This window comes from Ictidomys tridecemlineatus, chromosome 10 (genome assembly GCF_052094955.1).
Source record: "Ictidomys tridecemlineatus isolate mIctTri1 chromosome 10, mIctTri1.hap1, whole genome shotgun sequence".
Taxonomy (NCBI): domain Eukaryota; kingdom Metazoa; phylum Chordata; class Mammalia; order Rodentia; family Sciuridae; genus Ictidomys; species Ictidomys tridecemlineatus.
The window spans coordinates 52,984,556-53,010,308 of record NC_135486.1 but is presented as its reverse complement, the minus strand read 5'-3'; the positions used below and the strand labels follow the sequence as shown (position 1 = coordinate 53,010,308).

The 25,753-nt window shown below is 40.0% G+C and overlaps 1 protein-coding gene across 1 annotated transcript in view; it reads right to left on the bottom strand.

The window, feature by feature from the left end:
* Nucleotides 1-25,753, bottom strand: part of LOC101957045 (kinesin-like protein KIF28P) — a 73,421-nt gene that overhangs the window by 44,511 nt on the left and 3,157 nt on the right. The window contains exon 2 of the mRNA XM_078024679.1: nucleotides 9,000-9,194. Coding sequence (XP_077880805.1) covers nucleotides 9,000-9,194 — 195 coding nt within the window. The remainder of the gene's footprint in view (nucleotides 1-8,999; nucleotides 9,195-25,753) is intronic.

The following is a 25,753-nucleotide window of genomic DNA, read 5'->3' as shown; positions in this document are numbered from 1 at the left end:
ATTTATTGTTTTTCCCCCTAAGTTCTTAGGTGGAAGCTTACAATATTGATTTTAAGATCTTCTCCTCTAATAAAAGTTTTAATGCTATCCAATTTCTTCAAAGTTCTGTTTTAGATGCATCCGATACATTGTGACAGATGTTCTGGTTTTCATTCTGCTTAAGATGTTTTCTGATTTCTATCCTAGCTTGATTTGTGATACTAAAACAGACCATCTCAGACTGGGTAAGTTTTAAGACATATATTGACTCACAATTCTAGAGGTTGGGAAGTCCAAGGTCAGTGGCCCAGCATCTGGCAAAAGCCTTCTTGATGCATTATCTTATTGTGGAAAGTGAGAGAGGACAAGAGCAAGAGAGAGGAAAAGTAGTTCCTCATGTTACATATCCATTAGTGCATTTGGCCAATTGGTTATGTTTGTGGATCTGCAAAACTTGTTTCAGATGCTTGAAAATATTAAAAATGAGTTGGCTTCTTCTTACTGTGCTGGGAAAAGACAAGGCTTTGAACTTGTCAAATCGTAATTTGGACCTAAGAACAGGGTATTATTGAGAGTTCATATTACCAATTATCACTAACTGGCCATTTTTGTATACTGTATTTTCATTTGTGGAAAATTTTTTGCTACTTCTGTGGCTGCTCTCACTTTGTATTTTCTCAAGTAATTATGGATATGTACAGTGTCGGGAATAGGCATTATTACATACTAAAAGTACATAAGGACTCATAAATGCTGACTCTGTAAATGTATAAAGGATGTTAAAGTATACCATTGTACATTCAGGAATGTTTGCATTTGCCTCTAAGTAGAAGGAAGACAGGTGTCTATGCTTTGCAATGGCCAATGAATCACCAATGCCTTATTTTCCAAGCAAACATTAGAGAATGTAAACCAGACAAATTTATTTACTATTTTAAGAAAACTACTGACTAGCAGAAGATTGTTTTTTGTAAACAGTATGTCTGAATCTATGATCATTTGAAGAACTATAAATTCTTCTTAGAAAAATTAAAATGCCTGCCAAAAATAATTGTAAATTTGCTTATATTCTATCACATTCAGATGTCTTGGTGGCGACCAATATCAGTGAAGTAGAGAGACCCACATACTTTATAGATCCAAACATCCTTTATGTAGGTAACCATGAAAGATAAGAGCCTTCATGCATTGGTGATGGTGTCTGAAAACATTGGTATTTTAAGAGTCTTTCACAGGGTAACTTAATGTTTTCTTAATAAACAGTGTTTCAGCTACACATTCCTTCTAAATAAATTATCTTCCTTTTCAAAAAGTACTCCTATGAAAGAAATTTTAGCAATTTCTCATGAACTGATTCTATATTAAGCATTCAGAAAAGATTTTGATCTCTATGAAGTCAATGCTGTGCCATGAAACAATTTTTTTCAAGTCCCCATTAGTGATAATGCTTTTTCCCCCCTCTACTGAAGATAGGAAACAAATCTTTTTTTTTTTTGCTTGTATATGTGTAATGTATGATATAAAAATATTCATATTGGCAATTTTAGTTACACATACTGGTGTGGCTGTAATTTAACATAATTGACTGTTTTCTCTGAGTAAAGTAGGCACGGATCACAGTGTCTACTAAGAGGTAATTCACTTATTCCCTTCCAATAATCCTTGTATTCTAAATTTTCATATTTGGGAAATAACAGGAGGGGAATATAATTAAATTGGGAGATAATGGTGTAACTTCTCACCTTGGAAGGCATTTTTCCAGACTCAGAGAAGAAATAATTCCTCTTCCATTTTCTATTGGTGACTTGAAAATTGAAGTTTTAGTTAAGAAATAAATTAACCTCCAGGAATTTGTATAGTACTATCTATGCAGCATTGTTATAGTCTGATAATTTCTCTCTTTTGAATATTATTTCCTAATGCTTTGAACAAAATTTTGTTAAAAATATTTTTTCATTTAATGTACAGTTAACAGTTAATGAATATTTCATTATATTAAAAATGGAAGTTACAAAAGATTAAAAAATGATAAATTCTGAAAACAAAGAGAGAAGAAAGTGAGTGGAGCTTCCCTTAGTAAGGAACCCACTTTCACAATAATGACAATATTCCATTAGGCTTTGCCCTCATGACCAATCATTTCTTAAAATTCCAACTTACTTGGGGCTGGGGATAGAGCTCAGTTGGTAGAGTGCTTCCCTTGCATGCACAAGGTTCAGTCCCCTGAACCACCAAAAAAAAAAAAAAAATTCTCACCTCTCAACACTCAGGATTGGGGAGAACATTGTCAACACGTGATTTGGAGCAGCACATTTAACCCACAAAAATTTTCCTTATGATTTCTTTCTTGAACTATGGATAGAATATTTATCATTTCCCAAGTCATTGTGAATTTTCCAAATGTATTTCTGTTACTTCTTTCGGGAGATAGGTTACCAGGGATTAAACTCAGGGGCACTCGACCACTGAGCTACATCTCCAGTCCTATTTTGAATTTTATTTTATTAAACAGGGGTCTCACTGAGTTGCTTAGCTCCTCCTTGTTGCTAAGGCTGGCTTTGAACTTGCAATCCTCCTGCCTCAGCCTCCCAAACAGCTGGGATTACAGGCGTGTGCCACCGCTCCCAGCTCTAGTTTAATTCTATTGTGGTCAGAGAATATATTTTTGTGACTTCAGTCATCTTTTATTGAGACCAGTTTTATGATCTGGAATATGACCTGTGGTGATCAATGTTGCATATGTGCTTAAAGAGTGTGTATGATTGGGTACAGTGACACACACCTGTAACCCCAGTGATTTGGGAGGCTGAGGCAGGAGGATCTCTAGTTATAGTCCTCGGGAACTTAGTGAGATCCTGTCTCAAAATAAAAATGAAAAGGGCTGGACATGTAGCTCCGTGGCAAAGCACCCCTAGGTTCAATCCCCAGTACAGAAAGGAAGGGAGAAGGAAAAGGAAGAAGGTGGGAGAAGAAAAGAATGTGTGCTGCTGTGAAGGGGTGTGGCAGGAGGTCTGTAATCAGCAAATAGATTCACAGTGTTGTTCCAGTCCTCTCTAATTTTACTGATTTGGGGTTTTTAAAAAATCAATTACTAGGATAGGAGTATGAAATCACCAAACATCATCATAGGTTTGTCTATTCCTCTTTCCACTTTCAGGGTTTTTTGTTTCATGTACTTTGAAGTTCAGTTATTGGGTACCCACCCATGAGAGTAATTATGTCTTCTTAAAGAGACGGTACCTTTAACATCATGAAACATTTTTGTTCTGCAGTCCATTTTGTGTGGTGTAAATGTAGCGTCTCCTTTTTTTTTCTTTCTTTCTTTTCTTTACTTTCTTTTTTTTTTTTTAAGAAAAAGGAAAAAGAAGTTTTGTTGCTTTGCTAGCAAAGGAGAAACACAGGGGTCTCCTGTGCCAAAGGCTGTGGTTCTCGCTGCCAGGGGAAACAGAAGGCCTTTCAAGAAGGGATTCGAAGGCCATATTCCTGCTATGCCATGGCAGGAGTCATGAATCATTTGTAGTCTTGAGAGAGCCATTTCTCAGACCTGCAGACGACAGCCCTGAAGTCCAGATTCCCTCACTCCTGTGGTCCATGAGTCAAAGGATAGATAAATTAGGATGAAAAGAAGGTTCATCTTCCCTCTCCCACAGCTGAGAAATGGAGAAGAGGAAGGGAAAAAAGAATGTGTTTTCAAATAAGCCAGTGGCAGACAGCAAGTGTTATATTCAAAGCACGAAGGGGACCCTGTTACTTATCTATATTTCTTGTGGGACAATTCACAGTAGTCAAGTTATAGAATCGACCTAGGTGCCAAATTATGGATTAATGAATGAAGAAAATGTGAAACACACACACACACACACACACACACACACAATGGAGTATTATGCAGTCATAAAGAACAAAATCATGTCATTTGCAGGAACATAGATGGAACTGGAAATCATACAAAAGCCAGGGGGCTGGAGCTGGAGCTCAGTGGCAGAGCACTGGATTCAGTCATTAGCACCACATAAAAATAAACACACAAAATGAAGGCATGCTGTCCATCTACAAATTTAAAATAAAAAAATTTTTTAAGCCAGACTCAGAAAATAAGAATTGCAGGGTTTCTCTCATATGTGAATCCTCTCATCTATATTTCCATGCCAATAGAACCACTGTAGTGTCCTGGGAGGAGACAGGTCTCTGAAGAAGGGTCCAAGTCGTTCCCATAGGACCAGCAGGGTTCCTGGTATATGTGACAGAAAAGCATTTCAGCCTGCTCCAGACAAAGGGTAAACAGGAGTATTTAGGAAAGTTGATACATATCAAGAGAGGATGGGGGCGATCTCAAGACAGACACTTCTGCTATAAAACAAGGAAGAGGTATTCAAGGGAGAAAGTGGGCCACGCCCAGAGGGAGAGAGCCTCATTGTGTTTCTTAGTGTTTGCATGGTACATATCTCTTTCTTTCTTTATTATTTAAATCAGGTTTCTTGTAGGCAGATATTATTAGATCCTTCTTTTTCTATCTGATCTAACAACCCTTGCCTCCTAATTGGCATGTTTGGACTATTTATTTTTATTGTAATAATTTAGACGGTTGGCGTTAAATCTACTATCTTGATATAATATTCTACTCACCCCATATTCTCTCCCCACCCCACTCTTTTCCCACCATGCTTTGGATTGAGAGTGTTTCATAATTATATTTTCCAACAGTTGACTCATTAGTGTTAGGGTCTGCAAACAAGTCAGGATGGCGCCTGGCATTTTGCCAGAGGGAGTGGTTTGTGAAGTAACGCCACAGAGCCATTAAGTGTGGAGATTCCTTATTGGTTGACTGCTGTATCTAGTTTATGTTAATTAAGATAAGCTGTGTGGAATGTATATATACCGCTCCTGTCCTGCAATAAACGGCTCCCACTCCTGCTATATCGATCTACACAAGTTCCTCGTCACCCCCCCCCCATTATTTTGCTGCAGCCGGACTGTGGCACATTAGTTAGTTATATTTCTGTTTTATTTTATATATATGTATATGTATATATATGTACATACATACACTCATACACATACACACACACACACACACACACACACACACACACACGTTTGGTTGTAGAGGGACACATACTTTTGTTTATTTTTGTTTTTATGTGGTGCTGAGGATCACACCCAGTGCCTTACACGTGCGAGGCAAGCGCTCTACCGCTGAGCCACAACCCCAGCCCCTGGTTTATTTTTCATTGATCACTCTAGGGCAGCAGATCTGAAGAAATATCCTGGGATGTATGAGATCCTCTCAGGGGTTTGTGAATTGAGATTTTTATTATCATATTCATGTTGGCATTCTCTCACGAGTGTAGATTGGAGGGTACAGTGGAACTTTCCAGGGGCTGCATGGCATGTGGTGTTGTAGGAGATTACATGTAAAATGGAGAATCCAGCTGTCTTTTATGAAGCCAAGCATTATAGAGATTTGGAAAAATGTAAAGCAATGCTGCCTTCTTCTGTATTGTTTTGGATTAAAAAAATATTTTTCATGAAAATGTTATTTTACACATTATTATGTTAACTAATAATGGAATTTTTATGTTTTGATTAATAGATATTTTAAAAATTTTTTCTCCACATAGTCCTATCCTAGGGCCATCGTCACAAAGTGGCTCAACTGGGTGGCTTAAAACATCAAAATTTATTCTCTCAAGTTCTGGAAGCTAGCCAGGCACAGTGGCATATGCCTCTAATCCCAGCAGCTCAGGAAGCTGAGGCAGGAGGATCATGAGTTTGAAGCCAACCTCAGCAAAAGTGAAGTACAAGTAACTCAGTGAGACCCTGTCTCTAAATAAAATACAAAATAGGGCTGGGGATGTGGCTCAGTGGTGGAGTGTCCTGAGTTTAATCCCTGGTACCCCCCCGCACCGGAAAAATATTCTGGAAGCTGAAACTCTGAAATCCAGATGTTGGGAGGGTTGATTCCTTCTAGAATGTCTTAGAGAGGAGCTGTTCCAAGCCTCCCCCATGAATTTTGGTGGAGCCTTTGCCATTCCTGTGCCTGCAGCTGTGTCATGCCAATCCCTGTCTTCACTTGGTCCTCTGTTTATGTGCCTGAGTCACCCACTTGTCCTTTTAAGGACACAATCATTTAGGATTAAGAGCCTACCATACTGGGTATGTCCTCATCTTAATTACATCTGCACTGACCCTGTTTCCCAATAAGGTCACATTCTGAGGTTCTGAAGAGACATGGCTTCTGTGAGATGACATTCGACCCAGATGCTATAAATGGTGATAGATATAACCCACAAAGAGAAAGGCCTTTTGGGAGTCCTAAAACATTTTTAAAATGTAAAAAAGAATCATGAATTAAAAAGTTTGAGATCCAGTGCTCTAGGGTCACGATCTATTTCTTCAACTTAAAATATCCTAGCTTCAGATACTATATCACTTCACATATAGGGTAAAAATCTCAAAATAATGTACTCTACTACCTCTCATTTTTGGGTGTAATTGTCATAGCTGATTTCTATATATGTTATAAACCCCATTGCTATTATTTTGTGTTGACAGTTAATTGGTTGGTTGATTGACTGATCAATTGTAGTACCTGAGATCGAACCCAGGGATGCTCTACCACTGAGCTATATCCATGGCCTTTTTTATTTTTCAATTTGAGACAGGGTCTTGCTAACTTGCTGAGGCTAGGCTCGAACTTGCAATCCTCCTGCTTCAGTCTCCTGAGCAGCTGAGATTACAAGTATGCACCACCACAGTCAGCTGTCAGTTGTCTTTTAAATAAATTAAAAATTAGGAAAAAAACATAATTTTGTTGAGTATAGAATCCTAGGTTCAAACTTGTTTGTTTGTTTCCATACTTGAAGATGTCACTCTACTGATTTCTGGCTTACCTAATTCTGATGATATAGCTGCTGCCATTCTTCCTGTTTCTCTTTTTTCTCTTGTTGTTTTTAAGATTTTTCACTTTATCACTGGATTATGGCAATTTAATTAAAATAGAACTCATTATGACTTTCTACCTACTTATTCTACTTAGGACTCAAAATTAAGCTTTGTGGATCTGTGGTTTATAGCTTCCATCAAATTTGGAAAAACTTCAGTTATCATTTTTTGGGGGGCAGGAGTATCAGGGATTGAACTCAGGGGCACTCAACCACTGAGCCACATCTCCAGCTCTATTTTGTATTTTTTTTCCTTTTTTTTATTGGTTGTTCAAAACATTACAAAGCTCTTGACATATCATATTTCATACATTTGATTCAAGTGGGTTATGAACTCCCATTTTTACCCCATATACAGATTGCAGAATCACATCGGTTACACATCCACGTTTTTACATATTGCCATACTAGTGACTGTTGTATTCTGCTATCTTTCCTATCCCCCTCCCTTCTATTTTGTATTTTAATATAGGGTCTCAATGAGTTGCTTAGCACCTTGCTTTTGCTGAGGCTGGCTTTGAACTCACAATCCTCCTGCCTTGGCCTCCCAAGCTGCTGGGATTACAGGTGTCGCCATGGCGCCAGGCTCCTCTCAGGTTTTGACCTGTTAACCCATCATTCTCTTCTTAGGCTCTTTGATGCATTTGGTAATATTAAATTTTTTTAATAAAACGTTTTTAATTTTTTTTACTGGGAGGTGATCCAAAGGGAAAAAAAAACTTACTTGGTCTTTGCAAACACTGAAAATTTTACAGTAAACTAAAATATGAATATGGCAAAAAATAAATATAGCACAACATGGGATGTAGAATGAAAGTTTTTTCCCCCACACACAAGACCTATGAGTCTCTCATATAAGGTAACTACTGTTGACTGAGCTTTTTCTTCCAAAGCATTTAGTTGTGTTTCCTGAATGTAAAATACAGGTGCTTTTGGGGGGTGGGGGGGATTGGGGATTGGACCTAGAAGTGCTAAACCACTGAGCCACATCCCCAGCCCTATTTTGTATTTTATTTAGAGACAGGGTCTCACTGAGTTACTTTGTGCCTTCACTTTCACTGAGGCTGGCTTTGAACTTTCAACCCTCCTGTGTCAGCCTCCTGAGCCGCTGGGATTTCAGGCCTGCACCACCATGCGTGGCTTAATGTCTTTGTTTTTTCTCCTCTGTTGTCTTTGAGTTTAATAGAGACCCCTTATTCTTAGAGTCTGAGCTTTGCAGTTGTTTTGTTGTAATACTTTCTAATTTTTATCAATGGGGTTTTGAACCTCTGCTGATGTAATGATAAGGTTTGGAGGGAAGGGCCCTCCTTCCTTAGGTAATTCCAGTTACAGTATGCTTGAAATAGTCCCCACAGGTTGCCAAGGCTCTGTTCCTTTTCCCTTCCCTCACTTTTTCTGAAGCATTCCTCAGAATGTGTCTTGCAAACTCAGCCCAAAAATATTTTTAATAACCCGCCACCATATCCTCTGTCCAGAAAAAATAACCTTTCCTTTGTACCCTATTATATCCCATATTCCATATATATATTCTTATCACAGATCTTGAAACTTTTGAATGCATTTATTTGCCTTCTCCACAAATGAATCTGTGAGCATCTTTAGGACAGAACAATGTGTAGCACCCGGGAGGCTGGGGCAGGAAGATTGTGAGTTCAAAGCCAGTCTCAGCAATTTAGTGAGGCCCTGTCTCAAAATAAATAAATAAAATAAATAAATAGGGCTGGGGATGTGACTCAGTTGTTAAACTGAGTGCCTTACAAGTTTCCCTTATTTTGCTTAGCTCAGAGAGGCAAAATGTAATTTTTTAAAAATTATATCAATATATTAGCAAGTTAACAGATTTGAATGTCTAAAAAATATTTAGGCAATAGCGCATTTCTAGGCCCTCATGTTCATCTTGCAATAAAAAGAATAAACTTTAAAATAAAAATCTTACACAGAATCACTTATTTATGCTTTCATAAAAATTATTGTAGTGCTCACAGTCTAACCGTCCACCAGAAAACAAAACGAAGCGAAACATGTTCTTTTAAAAAAAAACACTTCTACCATTGACATTGTCTTAAAGGAGTTTACCTGGCCTGCAAATTTACTTGTAGGATCAGCTGAAATAAGGACACCATCTTTATCCTTTTGAAATCCACTGTGAGACCAATATGCCAGGTCAAAAGTGAACGTCTTCACATGTTCTGGGTTCTTAGGGTCTTGGACAGTGATGGTGGTCCTGGAATGCATGGAAACCACACATTTGCTCCCAAAGTTCTTCTCTCTCTATAATCAAAGTGCAAATTCACAATCAATGATAAGTTTTCTTTGTTATCTAAGTTAATCATTTTGTAAGTCTTTATATCTAGCAGGAAAATAAACCAGGAACTTACCATTCCTTTTTTTTTTTCCTCTGTGTTATTCTTAGCAGCTGTTATGACAAACAGTTGTTCCGTACTCCCTCCAAATTTTCAAAAGGCGTGTGTCTAGTTATATTAATGTTCTGAGAATAGTTGGATCTTTAACACCTAACTACACAAATAGCAATAACTATAACATTTTAATTTTTTTCTTAGTTTTAATGGAACTGTGTTAGAAAAAAATTAAAATGTAAAAAAAATACCATTTAAAGTCTTTGGAAATGGTCCTATGGGTGAACAATAAATGAATGAACATGCATTCTCAATAAAATCTACCAAAATTCATGTTTTAGTCAGTTTTTGTGTCCCTGTGGCCTAAGACCCGATGAGAACAATTTTAGAAGAGGAAAGTTTGATTCCTCATTTCCAAGAGCTTCTGAACCACATGGTCAGGTTAGTCATAGTGAAGGGCCGCCCTCCTGGTACCCATTTCTGTTTTAGTCAGCTTTTTCGCCGCGATCAAAAGACCTGACACTAACTGCCTTAGAGGATAGAAACGTTTATTTGGCTCACAGTGGCAGAGGTCTCTATCCATAAATGACCAACTCACTGCTCTGGGCCCAAGGTGAGGCAGAACATCGAAGTGGAAGGATGTGACAAGAGAGGAAAGCAGCTCAGGACATGGCAACAAGGGAGCAAAGAGACCAAGTTCTGCTCACCAAGGACAAAATATATATATCCAAAGGTATACCCCTCCCCCACCATGTCCCACCTCCTCTAGTCACACCCTACCTGCCCACAATCACCACCCAGTTAATCCATTCAAGTGGATTAATGCCATGATTAGGTTAAGGCTCTCATAACCCAATCATTTAACCTCTAAAACTTCTTACGTTGTCTAACACATGAGCTTCTGGAGGACAAGTTATATCTAAACCATAACAATTCAGTAGGAAATGAAAGTCAGTGGTATTTGAAGCAAGACATTTACTCCTCTCGCTGCCCATTTAGCAAGATGGAGCCTCCATGCTAGACTATTATACCCCCAAACACAAGACTGCCTCTGCTCCAGATACCAGTTGGATCTATTTCTTCCCAGGAAAATCAGAATATCAGCATTTCTCATTCTGTCTCCATCTTCCTGTTGCTGAGGTTAAGTCCTGGGTTAGAATGGGGGTGGGGGGACTTCCTCTTCTGCCCAGCTCCTACTCATAGGAAAGAGGCTCTACTTTAGCTATAGCTATAGATTATGGGATTATGGGAGTCCTGACACCCTTGTTTCCAAACCTGAGATCATGGTTCCATACCAGGGGGAACAAGCTAAGAGGAGCTCAAATTGCTGTTCTGTCTCCACAGAATGCTCAGCCTCTGGAGCTGGGTGTTACTACGAAGCAATTCTCTTATTCCCACAGAGCCCTGCTTGGAGAATTTTTGCCTGGGAGAATAAACAGGCTGTAAAGCCCATGATGGCTAACATTTCTTCCCAAAATAACTTTTGTGAGGTAAAGAAGCTTGGAGAAATTCAACCTTAGGGGTGCTCTTGAGAATACTAGAGGTTGGGATGAAAGACACAAAGAAAGAAAATTGTATGCCCTCTAGTGTCCAGGGGAGAACTGGGGAAGAGAATAGCTGGAAAGTTCCCTTCTGAGGGCCAGAAAACATATCTCACACTGTTCTCAGAAACTGTTCCTTCAAAGGCATCAGAATTTGGTTAGTTTGTAAAGCAATGTGTGTTCTAGGGCACTGTTGAAACAATAGTTAATAGTGAAGTTTAACAGTTGGGCATGCATATTGTCCCTGCAAAATGGGACAGTGAAACACCATGTCCCTGAATACCCCCCCACCTCTGTTCCCCAAAACCTAGCCAAACTAAGGAAACAGTGAGAACAAGCCCGAGCCAGAAAGTCCATTTACAGATTCTGTTGGAGGACACTGGCTTCCTCTATGCATGCTGGGAACTAGGGCAAGTTAGTGTCATCTGTAGAAAGTGACTGTCTTGCATGTACTCCAGGACAGTTGTTCCTTGGAATGCTGGTCATACAAGCTTAACTAAACAAGATGATGCAGATGACATCACTGCTTCTGCAGCCTAAGATGAAATTCCTCTCTGAGTGGGGATTGGTGTGGGTCTGAAGGTACCATGAAAAGGATATGTGTCACTCATCCAACCAGCTGCCACGGTGCAAATACTGTGAGGGAAAGGAGGCATCACTTATCGAGGTACCATGAGGGATGGAAGTGCTGTCAGCCTGAACTGAACTCTTCCTGGAGCAGTCACTGAGAGGAAGAGCCCTACCCAAAGCATTGTTATCCCAAGGTAACTGGGGTATACCCCAAACTGTGTCTTCCCAGGGCAAAATGGCTGGCAGAGTTGGAGAGGGGTTAATAGACTCTTCACTGAAAGAATCCAGTCAGTGACTAAAACCAATAAATAAGCAAATAAAAATAACAAGCTGCTGGGCATGGCGATGAATGCCTGTAATACCACTGGCTTGGGAGGCTGAAGCAGGAGGATTGGGAGTTCAAAGCCAGCCTCACTGTAGCTGAGGCATTAAGCTAAATAAAATACAAAAAAGGGCTGGGGATGTGGCTCAGTGGTCAGGTGCCCCTGAGTTCAATCCTTGGTATGCCCCCAAAAAAAGCCATAAAGAGGAGGGAGGAGACTCTGGGTATCAGAGTTGTTACAATATAATATCTAAAATTTTCAGTTTCAAAAAAAATTGAGGTGCGCAAGGTAACAGGAGAGTATAGCCCACACACTGGGGAGAAAATAAACCACAAAAACTGTATTTGAGGGCAGTGGTTGTGGTTCAGGGGTAGAGTACTTGCCTAGCATGTGTGAGGCACTGGGTTCCTTCCTCAACACCAAATAAAATAAAGGTATTTTGTCCATCTATAACTAAAAATATATTTTTTTTAAAAAAAACTATATTTGAGGCTGGGTGTTGTGGTGCATGCCTGTAATCCCAGCTGCTCAGGATGCTGAGGCAGGAGGATCACGAGTTCAAAGCCAGCCTCAACAACTTTGCAAGGCCCTAAGCAACTCAGTAAGACTCTGTCTCTAAATAAAATATTAAAGAAGGTTGGGGATGTGGCTCAATGGTTAAGCACCCCTGGGTTCAGTCCCTGGTACCAAAAAAAAAAAACAAAAAAACCCAACAACAACAACAAAAAAACTATTACCCCAACTAATCCTCATATACCTGTTAGGTAGAACTTGAAACAAACAATGCCATATCCTCCATCATAGAACAAGAGTTACCTCACAGTCACTCTGACTCAGCCTGACCTTAAACTCCAAACCACACTCCATCATCAGGCGAAGAAAAGAAATCGTTACCTGGGACTGGAATCCTGAAAACACCTGGTTCAACAAGGAAGAATGACCAGCTCAAAAAATGGCAGTGACAACAAAAGGCCCCTTCACTGACAATCCCCCAGCAATAGACTTTGATAAACCCAGCCTAATTCCCTCTTAAGATCGGGAGCCATCTCGTCAAAAGTTATAAAAGGTTCATTTCTCTTTTCTGTAAAATATTAGGATTTCTAATTGGCCTGGCGATATTTCTATGTTTTAAACTTGCCTGGAATGCCTGCCCTGGACTTGAACTCGCCCGTGCCTGGCTTTCCCTGACCAGATAACAACCCTCTCTGAAACCTCAGTGGTGTCTCATAAATTCTGGTGCTGGGAATCTGAATTTACTCCCTAACTTGAAACGTTGAGCCACTTAGATCATTAACCTACTATCTGCTTTTGTATTATGCTTGTCAAAATCCTATTAGCTGTAATTTCTCAAGACACCCCCACCCCCCCTCACCCCGGCCTTTTGCAACTTTTTAAGCTATAAAAATCTCTTCCTTGGGGAGCTGGGGCTGCTGATCGCTAGCCCATGTTAGGGGAGTCAGCCACTGATCAGCTTCCCTTGTGTACACAAAATACAAGCTTGCTTTAATTTGTTTAAAATTGGAGTTGGTGGTCTTTTCTTTACATCATGGTTTAACAACCACAAATGCAAAAAGTCCCCCATTTCCTCAGACCCCAGGCTATAAGTGGAAGACAGGTCTTAGTCTCCAGTGGGCCCCTTTCTGCAGGTTTTTCCTGAATAAACCTGTGTTGCTGTTGAGCTTCTCTCCTCTCTCTTGATTTCCTTCATTCAGTTCTTTCCTTATAATTTGGTGCCAAAACCTGGGCCTGGTGTTTGAGGTTCCCACCAGGGGTGGCCCTCTGGGCTTCTCTTGACCTCATCCCAGACTTACTTTCTCTCTTTCTGCCACCTCACCCTCTTGCAGCTCCAGTAAGGACCAGTCCCATTGATGGACTTCTCATCCACCACCAGCCATCACCAATTTGGTGAGTGACTCCCCTCTTGGATTCCTGAAATCTCTGCCACAGTTTCTCTCTGCAGATACTATTCCTCTGACAAATCCCAGTATTGGGTGAGAGAAACCCCCAGACCACTGGGTGGCAATGACTTGCTTTCTTTGGGGACACCCACTGATTGCCTGTTGACCTTAGAGAAACCAAATTCTTGTGGGGATGCCTCTTGATTTTGGCTTTTCTCTCTGTCAGAGTCTTTGAGGACCCTTCTCAATCCATTTTGTCCAGCATGGGCCAGACCCCATCCTAACCTCCATGAGACACTCCCTTAAGGGTGCCCTCCCAAACATATTCAGGCCCTGGGTCTCCAAGATACAGTCAAACCTGAAAGATGAAGACTGTAGAATGTGGCTTGGCCTAATACAAGCTGGACAGTAACAGTCCCTGGCAGAAGAGGTTTTCAAAATGGCAGAATAGAGGAGGTCGTTTGCCTTGGACGCTCCGCGGAGTGAAACCAAGAAAGCAGACAGGCAGCTTCTCAGCAAGGTGGGTGAACAAAAAAGAGTGGGGGCAATTCCCTGGAATTTAAAACTGGACATTCAAAGCAGATCTGGGACTCAGGAGGTTGGAAACACCAACCAGAGTGGTTCTCCCTGTGAGCAAAGGGAGAGAGAAGGGAATTAAAGGAACCTACATTTTTGGGAAGCCCAAGGCAGGTCTGGGTATGGATCATTTAGAGATCAAGGACACTGCCTGGCAAACCTGAAAGACTTGCTGCATGATATTCAATATACATGTGTGGGGAAAGGAGCCACCATCTCTCCAGGCAGTGTACAGAGGACAAAGGAAGGAACCATTCTGCAGCACTGTGGAGGGGGTCAGCAGCTGAGGGGGCTGATTCCTGGCAATTCTGAGGTTCGAAATACAGGCCCAGTAAACACACACTGCTTGACACAGAGTGTGCTTAAGTGACCAAGAGAAAATCAAATCCTCTCTCTAGAGGTTTCCACAAGGGAAACTGGTCGTGGAACCCCACCCAGTTCTACCCCTCCCACTCCAATCTGATCACTTGCAGGACCTGCTGGGAGAGATGCATCTGGCCTGGAACTCAGAAGAGTGGGGTGGGAGAGATTGTTTGAAGACTGAACTTGAGACCAGGACATGTGGGGTCAGCAGATGATGTAGAAGGCTAAGAATTGGGTCCTCTATCACATAAGTGGACCCCAGAGATCTCCCCTGGGTTGGCTGAAAGCCTGGACCAGCAAGTACTGTTTGCTGGAGGTGCACTGATTTAAAATGTCCAGACCAATTGGCCTTCAGGAAAGAGCTTGTGGCCCACCTAAGCCTGAACCCTAAATTCCTCCAGGAATTTTGCATATGGAATTACCTCTCTCACTCCAGAAATCCAGAGGTTAGAGCTTCACTCCTGACAACACCACCTAAAGCTGCTAAGAAGAGGAACTGAGAACCTTTTGAACTCCAATGGAAAGAATTCTTTAACTTTTCATCAAGATCTTTTTTTTTTTTAAATTTTAATTCTTTTTATCTTTTTCATTGTGACCTTAATGGTACATGGACATTTATATACATTCATATTTGGTTTTTTCTCATTTCTAGCATTTTTGAAGCCAGTTGTTTTTCATGGTTTAGTTTTTTGTGAATTAGGATTAGTTTATTTTAATTTTGTTTTGTATTCTTTTATTTTTAATTTTTTAAAATTTTTACTTTATACATGTATTTATTTTTTTCTCCCACCTGTTTTCCTTTTCTTCTGCTAACAGCCAGTCTCTATTGTTCTTTCATTCTTCCTTTTTTTATTTCTTCTTCCCTCCTCTCTCATAATCTCACACCCTATATCACTTCTGTTCTCTCCCTGTCCACCATTTGAAATTATAAACCCTTTTGCAAACTTGCCATTTTTATTGTAGGCAAGAACTGATCGTATCATTTCTGTTTATAGTAATAATTAACATTGTAGACATCATAATAGGAACTTCTTGGTTTAATGCTCCATATTGTTCACACTGGTTGTTATTATTTGTCTCCCCCTAAACAGGGCGGTACTGGAAATCTTCAGGGACACTATAAGTCCACAGGGTAGAAACTGTACTGCCTCGGATCATACTGTTAGATGGGTGGACACACAAACAACATGAAGAAGCCACAACATGAAAAAAGCAAGGGAACAAATTGTCCCAAACAAACCAAAATACTCCAATAACAGAATCCATTGACAACACTGTGGAAAGAAATGTCAGAGAAGGAGTTTAGAATGTACATAGTTAAATTGATCTGTGAAGTAAAGGTTGATGTAAGAGAGCAAATACAGGTAGCAAAAGATCACTTTAATAAAGAGATAGGAGATTCTGGGAGAGAAAAAAAAAGCAAACAGAGATCCTTGAAATGAAGGAAACAATAAACCAAAGTAAAAATTCAATAGAAAGCATCATCAACAGACTAGACCACTTGAAAGACAGAACCTCAGGCAATAGAGACAAAATATATGATCTTGAAAATAGAGTTGACCACAGAGAGAAAATGTTAAGAAACCATAGACATAACTTCCAAGAACTATGAGATAACATGAAAAGACCAAATTTAAGATTTATCAGAATAGAAGAAGGTATGGAGATACAAACCAAAGGAATGCACAATCTTTTCAATGAAATTTCAGACCTAAAGAATGAAATGGAAAATCAAGAGGTTTACAGTACCCCCACTGTACAAATTACAACAGACTCACCTCAAGTCACATTATAATAAAAATGCCTAACATACAGAATAAGGATAGAATTTTAAAGGCTTTGAGAGAAAAATATCAGATTACATAGAGGGGAAACCAATTCAGATCTCAGTTGATTTCTCAATGCAGACCCTCAGAGCTGGGAGGTCCTGGAATAATATACACGAAACTCTGAAAGAAAATAGATGCCAACCAAGAATCCCATATCCAGCAAAATTAAGCTTTAGATTTGAAGATGAAAAAAAAACCTTCCATGATAAACAAAAGTTAAAAGAATTTGCAACTGGAAAGCCTGCTCTACAGAACATTCTCAACAATATATCCCATGAAGACAAAATGAAAAAAAAAACAGTGAAAACCAGCAAAGGGAGGAACCACACTAAAGGAATAGTCAATCAAAGGAGAAACTAACTCAAATTAAAAACTAGACGGAAACCTAAATGACCAGAAATACAAACCATATCTTAAAAATAACCTTGGACATTAATGGCCTAAATTCATCAATCAAAAGACACAGACTGATAGATTGGATTTAAAAAAAGACCCAACAATATGCTGCCTCCAAGAGACTCACTTCATAGGCAAAGACATGCACAGACTGAAGGTGAAAGGATGGGAGAAAAAAATAATTACTCATGTGGATCATGAAAACAGGGGTTTCTATCCTCATATCAGATAAAGTGGACTTTAAGTCAAAGTTAATCAGAAGGGACAAAGAAGTCCATTTCATGGTACTTGAGGGAATTATACAGCAACAAGGAATAATAATAATAAATATTTATGCCGCAAACAATGAAATGTCAATGTACATCAAACAACCCCTTCTCAATTTCAAGAATCAAATATAACACAACTCAATAATACTGGCTAACTTTAACATACCTCTGTCACCCCTGGATAGATCCTCCAAACAAAAACTAAATAAACTATAGAAGTAAAAAATAAAATTGATAATTTAGACTTAACAGACATATATAGAATGTTTCATCCATCAATGACTGAATACACTTTATTCTCAGCAGCCTTCTCCAATATAGGCCATGCTATGTAATCTATCACATATGTTGGCACACAATTGTAATTTTACCTTAATACCTTTTTAGCATCTGTAGGGTTATATTGATAGCTCTCTTTCCATTGATATTAATTTTTGTTTTCTTGCTTTTATCTTGATTAGAGTTGTTTATTTTTCTATCAAAATTTACCTGTATTATTTCAGTTGTATCCCATATATTTCTCTCTTTTTATTTTTTCCTTCCTACTACATAATTTGAAAATAATTTCACTGTTATTCTAGCTTTTATTGAGTCAAAGTACTTTAAGTTATAAATGTTCATCTGAGTACTGTTTCATCTCAGAGATCCTGATAGATTAAACTTTTATTATCATTTTTTATTATCACTTAGCTCAAAGCACTATTTACTTTTCTAGTGCTTTTCTCCTTGGCCTCTGAGATATTTATAAGTGTACCATTTAATTTTGAAATAGTTGACATGTGGGGATGTTGTTATAGATATCTTAAGGTGATTGATTTCTAATGTAATAAATTATGCAGAAAACAGTCTGCATGATTTCAAATTTAAAAAAAAATAATGGAAATGCTTTTTATATTGATTGTATTGGTTTCATACATGTCAAAACTAGTGAAATTGCATGTTTCAAAATATGTGCATATTATTGTACTTCGATTTTATCTCAATAAAGCTATGGGGAAAAAATTAAAACAGTCACAGGCCTGAAAATGACATGTTTGACTTCCAAATTCTCCAAGATCTTGAAAACCACAATGGCAAATGGTCTAAGGTTCCCCATGTCCAGGCCTCTGCTCCAGGCTTGTACCTCTGCTCCAGACTTTCTCTCTACCAAAACTGCTCAACTTTTCACCTTCTTCTCCTCAATAAAAAAACATTCCTCCCTCTTCAGGATCTCTGCTTTCTTTCTATTACTTTAACAAATTCTGTAACTTTGCGCTCGCTCTCGCTCTCTCTCTCTCTCTCTCTCTCTCTCTCTCTCTCTCTCTCTCTCTCTCTCTCTCTCTCGTCCATGGACTTCATTTTTCAAATTCACAAGACAAAGAACCTACCTATCCACCCTCTGTGTTACATTAAGGGAGCCCATCTGGGATCTACAGAAGGGTGAGTAATACAGACAAGGGACCTCTCATTTCTCATCTGTGCTCTTTCTTAGTGGACAAACTGTCTTTACACCAGGCACCTGTCAGCCAGTTAAAAATGTCTAGCACAGCTGCTAGTCTTAAGACTCAGATGCCTGCTGGGGCAGGCAGGAACGGTCTGCTTTTGCTTAGGCATTGAGAATGTGGGTCTTGGCTTGCTTCAGTTTCTTTTCTGTGGGAGAGAATTCATGCATGGGACAGAGAAAGGCTTGAGACAATTGAAGGCAGAACACTGGGTGACGCCCTGGTGCTGCAGTTCTCATATCCAGAGTCTGACCTTGACAGCTCTCAGGGGTATCAAATATCAACCACCATCTGTCTTTCTGTTCCTGACTGGCTTGGCCAATGGTAAAGGATGCCCTCACCTGATGAATCTTGAATCCTGAGATGAAGTCAGTCTGATCTGAGGTCTTCGCAAAAAAAGTGACCCAGAGTATGAACCAAGCAGTCTCTCCCCTTTCACGCAGAAATGCCTCTTCCACATGAACACTCTGGTGCTCAGTCTACGCCCAACAACTCTGTATGTCCTACTGACACTCAATTCTTTTACCTTCTTTCTCTCAAAAATCTACATGGAGACTTTAGGGACCTCCGAGGTTTCAAACACTTTATGGGACCACCTTATAGCCCAGAACCCACCAAACTATTCATACTATCTAATTGTAAACTAGTTCAATTTGCCTATTGTGGCTTGCTTGATTCTTCCCAAGGAAACCATGGTAAAGGCTCTGGGTCATGATTTGCTTTGCTCTTTGTGTCTGACACTTGGCATGGCATGACCACTTTTGAAGGCTAGAGGACTATAAAGTAGTTGTGCCTGTCACTTTATCATCCCTGATTAAAATAAATCCTGAGTATGTTTTGAAATAATGATTGAATGTAATATATAATATCAATAGAATAAAAAGCAAAAGTCACCTATCATCTTAATAGATGAATTTGTCAAAGTCCAATACCTTTTCATGACATAAATGCTCAACAAACTAGAACAAAATGAACTTTCCTCAATCTGATAAAAGGTATCAATGAAAAATTCACACTAACTGCATGCAAAATTGCCAAGAGTAAATGTTACTCATTTACAGATAAGGAACAAGAAAGGATTTTTATTCTTTGTTTCATCCTGTGGTATGGGTGATTTAACTACCTCCCAACCCTTTTAATTTTTTGTCATGAGACAGGGTCTTGGTAAGTTGCTGAGGCTGGCCTCAAACTTGCGATTCTCCTGCCTCAGCCTTCCAAGTGGCTGGGATTATAGACATGTGCCACTGTACCCAGCAAGGAATTTTATTCTTGACTTTTCAACATTATACTATAGATGCTAGCCAGGGCAATTAGATAATAAAAAGAAACAAAAGTTCTCCAGATAAGAAAGGAAGAAATAAACTGTCTCTATAGAAGACATAATCTCATAGATAGAAAATCCTAAGGAATCCACTTAAAAAAAACTGTTTAAATTAATAAATGAATTCAGTAAGGCTTCATGACATAAGATGAATATACAAAAATCAACTATAAAAAGAAAACAATAATAATGTCTTATTTCATACACAAAAAAATCAACTGTATTTCTAAACAATCTAAAAATTAAATTAAGAAAACATTTCCATTTCCACAATCATCAAAAGAAAATACTTAGGAATAAGTTTAATGAAAGAAGTGTAAAACATTACATTCTGAAAACTACAAAGCATTGTTGGAAGAAATTTATGCTCTACAAACTGGAAAAAACCAACATTGGTATGTTCATGGATCAGAAGACTTAACATTGTAAACAATACTCACCAAATTGATGTACAGATTCATTATAATTCCTATCAGAACTCCAACTGGTAACTTTGTAAAAATTAACAAGATGATTATAAAATAATGTGGAATTGTGAAGGACCAAGAATAGCTAACACAATATTGGACAGAAGAAAAAGAATTCACATTTTCTGATGTCACAGCTTACTGCCAATCAACAGTGATTAAGGCAGTAATGGCTCAAGGGTAGGTATGCAGGCTCATGTCATAAGGCTAGGGATGTGGCTTGGTGGTAAAGTGCTTGCTTAGTATGTGTGAGGCACTGGATTTGGTAAATAGCACTAAAAACAACAACAACAACAACAACAACCTCAACAACAACAACCTCAACAACAATAACAATTAATAATGTAATTCAATTGAGAATTATGGGGAGTTGGCTTGACACAACCACAGCCATCTTGAGACATAATGGCTATGATTGCCCTTGAGTAATCCTAGTTGGTTTTTCCTACAAAGTTTCCTAGCATACTGTAAATAAACAAAACTATTAAAGTGATGTGCGGAGATTAATGACCAGGTCTGGTGCTATTGGGGCCAGGAATGTGCCTGCCATCTTTGACATTAGCTCAAAATAAACTGGTTATATCTCATTCTTCCCAGCTTGGATGAAGTCACTTTGGTCAGGAGCTACTTCATAGCTCCCTTTCTTAGACCTAAATTGAAGGGCACCCTGGTCTTGCTACTACCCTGGATCAGTAAATTTCATCCTGTGCAATCCTGGATCTATCTTCTTTCTTTGGTTTCCCAGTGAGACAGAACTTGCGGACAGTTCTCATGCATTGGGATTAGATTTTTCTGGAAAAATTGGCAAACCAGAAGGAGACTAAGGAAATGGTCAAGGGAAAGGAAGTTGGTGGGAAGTCTCAAGTAGGCCATCTAATTCTATGTAGGAAGGAGTGGTCTTTATGATAGATGCTTGCTGAGAAAATGGAAGATCAAGATCCAAGCTAGATACCGTAGCTTGGGCAGGTGGGAGGAGAACTATGTTAGCTATCATCTTGCAATCAGAATGGGATGAAAAAATTGGAATGCCTGGGAAGAAAGAAGTGAAGAAGGACCTGAGGTTCAAATGATAGAGGGTGGAACCCCTACCCCCCAATCCACAAGTCTTGCTTTTCTATTTGGCTAACCAAATAGCCCGCATCAGCAACCATCCACTGGCAGTGGCAAGATGTTACCTTTCCTTTGTAAGTGGGATAAGTGACATTCAGCACACTGCTGTTCCAAACCCAGGGATCCACCTCTAATGATAAAAAGTGGGAGTGGGAGGAATCCATCCTGTTATTTATCCTTTTTTTTTTTTTTTTGGTACACGCATATTGAACTGAACTCAGGGACACTCAACCACTGACCCACATCCCCAGCCCTATTTAATATTGTCTCACCGAGTTGCTTAGCACCTTGCTTTTGCTGAGGCTGACTTTAAACTTGCAATCCTCCTGCCTCAGCTTCCCAAGCCACTGGAATTACAGGCATGTGTCACTGCACCATGCCCTTTTAATTTTTTATTTGGGACAGGGTCTTGATAAATTCCTTAGGGCCTTGCTAAGTTGCTGAGGCTGGCTTTGAACTTTTCGTCATTAGGAGTGGGGCCAAGTTTTTCCCCAGAGTGAGGGATTATAGTGACACCCCCTCCTCCACAGAAAATATCAACTAAACTTCTCCAGAAATCTTCACCTTAATTGATTTGGGGACTATCAGCAAAAGTCTCTACAAAAGAGTTCAATGTAGGTAAACTTCCTATTTTCCTGTTGCTCTATTTTATTTGGTCACTGGCCTGGAAGAAATCAGCACTCCAGGTGCTGAACGCCCCTTTAGCCCCTTTACTAGTTTTTCACAAACATTTATCCAGTATAGTAGTTTGTAGAAGTGTGTTAGCAAATGCAAAATGTGATTAAAATTTTAAAAAAGCGCAGATTCTTTAACAAGTCCTCTGGCCTTGAGCTGGGCTTCACAGAGATGTCTACATTTCTAAGATAAGAGAAGTTACCACTTGGGCTCCATGGTAACATGGTAGCTGGCAGGGGGAGGAAAGAACAGGGAAAAGAAGCTCTCCCCTTCTCAGGTGTTGTCCTTGAAGAGTTAACTTGCCCAGAACAGTGAAAGAAAAAGCTGCTTTTATGTGAACTTCTGAGTCCCTCCCCTTACATGCTGGGTATAAAGTTCTGAAACTACCTGAACTTGGGTTCAGGGGGATTAATTGATTACAGCAAAAGCTGTGCGCTCTAAATATGGCTGGAGCCAAATAAAACTGTTTCCTGATATCTTTGGTGCCTTGCCTCATCTGTCCCCTACACCAGGATATGAGGGGTAATCAGAGGTTTTATGTGGAACCCACTACTTACTGGTCCTCTGGGAACATTAAAAACAAGTGCATAGAAAGCCAGAATGCTTTTGGGTTGGAAAAAGCTATTGATGAATCTGGGGTAAGATCAACTGAGTAAAACACATATTGTTGCATCTAAGAGTACGAGGGTTCCTGCTATTCCATTTTGGTACTGATCTCCCTGTTTCCCTCAAACATTTTAGGGGTGGACATTCTATTAAAAAAGACGTTGCAGATCTATTTCTGTGTAGGAACTAAGACATATGTTTATCTTTTTCTTTTTTAAAATTATTGTTTTCAGTTGTAGACAGACACAATATATTTATTTTTATGTGGTGCTGAGGATTGAACCCAGTGCCTCACACATGCGAAGCAAACGCTCTACCACTGAGCCACAACCCCGGCCCCACATTTAACTTTTTTTTTTTTTTTTTGAGGGTGCTGGCATGAAGTTAATCATGCCACATCTGCTTTCTAGTTACCTTGGTTGAGTAGTAAAAGCAATATTGAGCTTTCCCACCCCTTGTCAACACAAGGCCATAGAAGCTGCCATGTGGATGTGCTGAGACTAACCCTGTCTGGGTGGGAGAGACAGATGGGACTTGAAGAAAGACTGTCAACTGTAGTGAGTTCAATAAAGTCAGTTTCCTATCTGTGCCTAATTGTCACCCATGTCCCATTGCAGGCAATGGAATCAGGGTCACTCTGCATGAGTTGGGCTGGCAATGAAAAGACCACACAAACACAAAATACCTTTTTCAGGGTCAGGGACAGTTCTGGGACTTCAGGGGTCAGCTCCTGTGCTGGAGGGCAAGAGGAGCAAAGGAGGCAAGAGAGAGAGAGAGAATGCCCCAAACCCTTGTATTTATTGGTAAAAAGACATTTGATAGAATATTCCACCCAAATAAGGCAAGGGGTTGTGTTTCAAGAAACAGGAGGGTGTAGCCCAGTCTCATTGGGTGACATCCACTCCCAGAGCTGCACTTCCTTGCCCAGTGAAGGTAAGGCCCACTTGCTTCTCACTGTATTCGATGCCAGTTCAATAACCTTCATTACTCAAGGCGAAGGGGGCGTGCTTAGCTCCTGTTCAAAGAGGCTGCCAACACCTAATATTACTCAGGTACTGGGGGAAAAAAAATCACTTTGTTTCTTAGTCCTGCACATGCTGTCCCGGACTTAGCTAATGCCTTTTCCAGCATTCCCTTACAATCTGACGCCAGAGCCAATTTGTCTTCACTTGGGAGGAAGACAATGGACATTCCACATGGTCAACTATTTGTTATGATGTGGTGATTCAGGGTCACTCTGTTCTCATTCCCTGCTGATAGTGCCTGCTTCCATTTTATTGATAATATCATGCTAATGGTGAAGATGAAAATCTCTTAGAGGACAGAGTATAACACCTGTACTCATCTCCAGATTTAGGGCCCTGATCTGTCCGAGAAGTTCCTGGGGGTGGTCAGGTAGGATAAGACTCATTTGGTTTGGGGCATGGTAGAAGATAACGTGCAAACCTTCCAATTCCGCATATGGGAAGGAATGTAGAGGCTTTTGTGGGACTCCTGAGTTACTGGAAGCTTTCATTATTCAGATGCCCACACTCCCTGCACCAGTGGGTTAAAAAGGGAGCCACACAGGAGGGATTGGGATGCTCCTCAGCGAGAGGCACTTGTGAAAGCAAAGACTTGGACAGCCCAGGCACACTCTATCAGGCATGTCGAGGCAATTAGATGTCATCTACTCAGCAGATGGCTGGAGTTAGGGTCTCTGAAAAGAATAACTAGGACACAAGATTTTTGGTCACAGCTCTGGAAGGGAGCTGAAACTAGGTATCCCTCATTAGAAAAGGAATTTCTAGCAGTGTATACAGAGACTTACTACAGGTGGAGCCACTGACCAAGACTCTACCAGTCACAGTGAGAACTATCCTACCTACAAAGGTGGATGGATGGCCTTTTTAATCAGCCTCAATCTGTTATAGCACAGATCTCTAAATAAGTGGCATGTGTATCCTCATCATAATGTCCTCTCCAAAAGCTTATGAACTCTTTAGTGGTGGAGAGCATCAGGCTCAGTTACTTTTGAAACCACCTCCCCACTCCAGGTGGCCACCCAATGCATATGATCTCTTCAGTAGGGGATGGCCCATATCCAAAAATGCTTGCTGTACAGATGGATCCCGCAGCGGGAGACCATGTATCTGGACTACTGCAGGTGTAACCTGCTATGGATGCTGGTTTGAGTGTTAATACAAAATCACAGCAGCCAATGGGCCGAGCTCTCCGCTCGTAGCAACTGAGCCAAGGCTGCTGGTGATTTGTACTGAATGTTACTGATGTTCTTTGTCCTGTGAATTTAAAGAATGAGCTCCACAGACATGAAGGGTGAGTGATTTATTAAAGCAATAGAAAGAAAGCAGAGATCCCTCAGGAGAGAAGTCCCAAAGAGGATTGCCAACGGGTGGTTATTGTCTGGGGATTTATATGATAATTTTAGAGGGGAATTAGGCGGCCTCGAAGACTATAGGTTAGAGATTTTAAACAGCAGGTTTTTTCTCAGTCCAGTCACACCAGGGGACCTGGTGTTCATGCAGCCTTGTCTAATCAGGGTATTGATTATGTGCTATATATATTGCCTCATGGTTCCCGTGCATACCTTCAGGCCCCAATGGTCTACCCTATTTGTAAACATATGAGAAGGGGAACTTAATCCTGTCTGCCTAACACATTTCTGTCACTGAGGCCTTCCTTACATATGGGTGTCACAATGACAAATGATCTATATTGGGAAAGCCTCCCTGGGGAGCTATGAGCCACACGAATAAGGGCACAACTTGGTTAGTTTTCAGAAGTTAGCTTCTCAGAATATCCTAAACAAAACCATTTTGTAATCACTATGATTGCCCTTGAGCAAACTTAGTCAGGTTTCCCAGCATAGTATAAACAAAATCATTAAGAGTGGTTATGTGGAACCCTGGTGCCCTTGGTACCAGGAATGTGTCTAAGGTTTTTGATATTAACTTAAGATAGACCAGTGACTAGGAAGTCATGTTTGTCTTAACCACTTCAGTTAATTCTCAACAAGGCTATCCAAACCATCCAATAGTGATAGCCTTT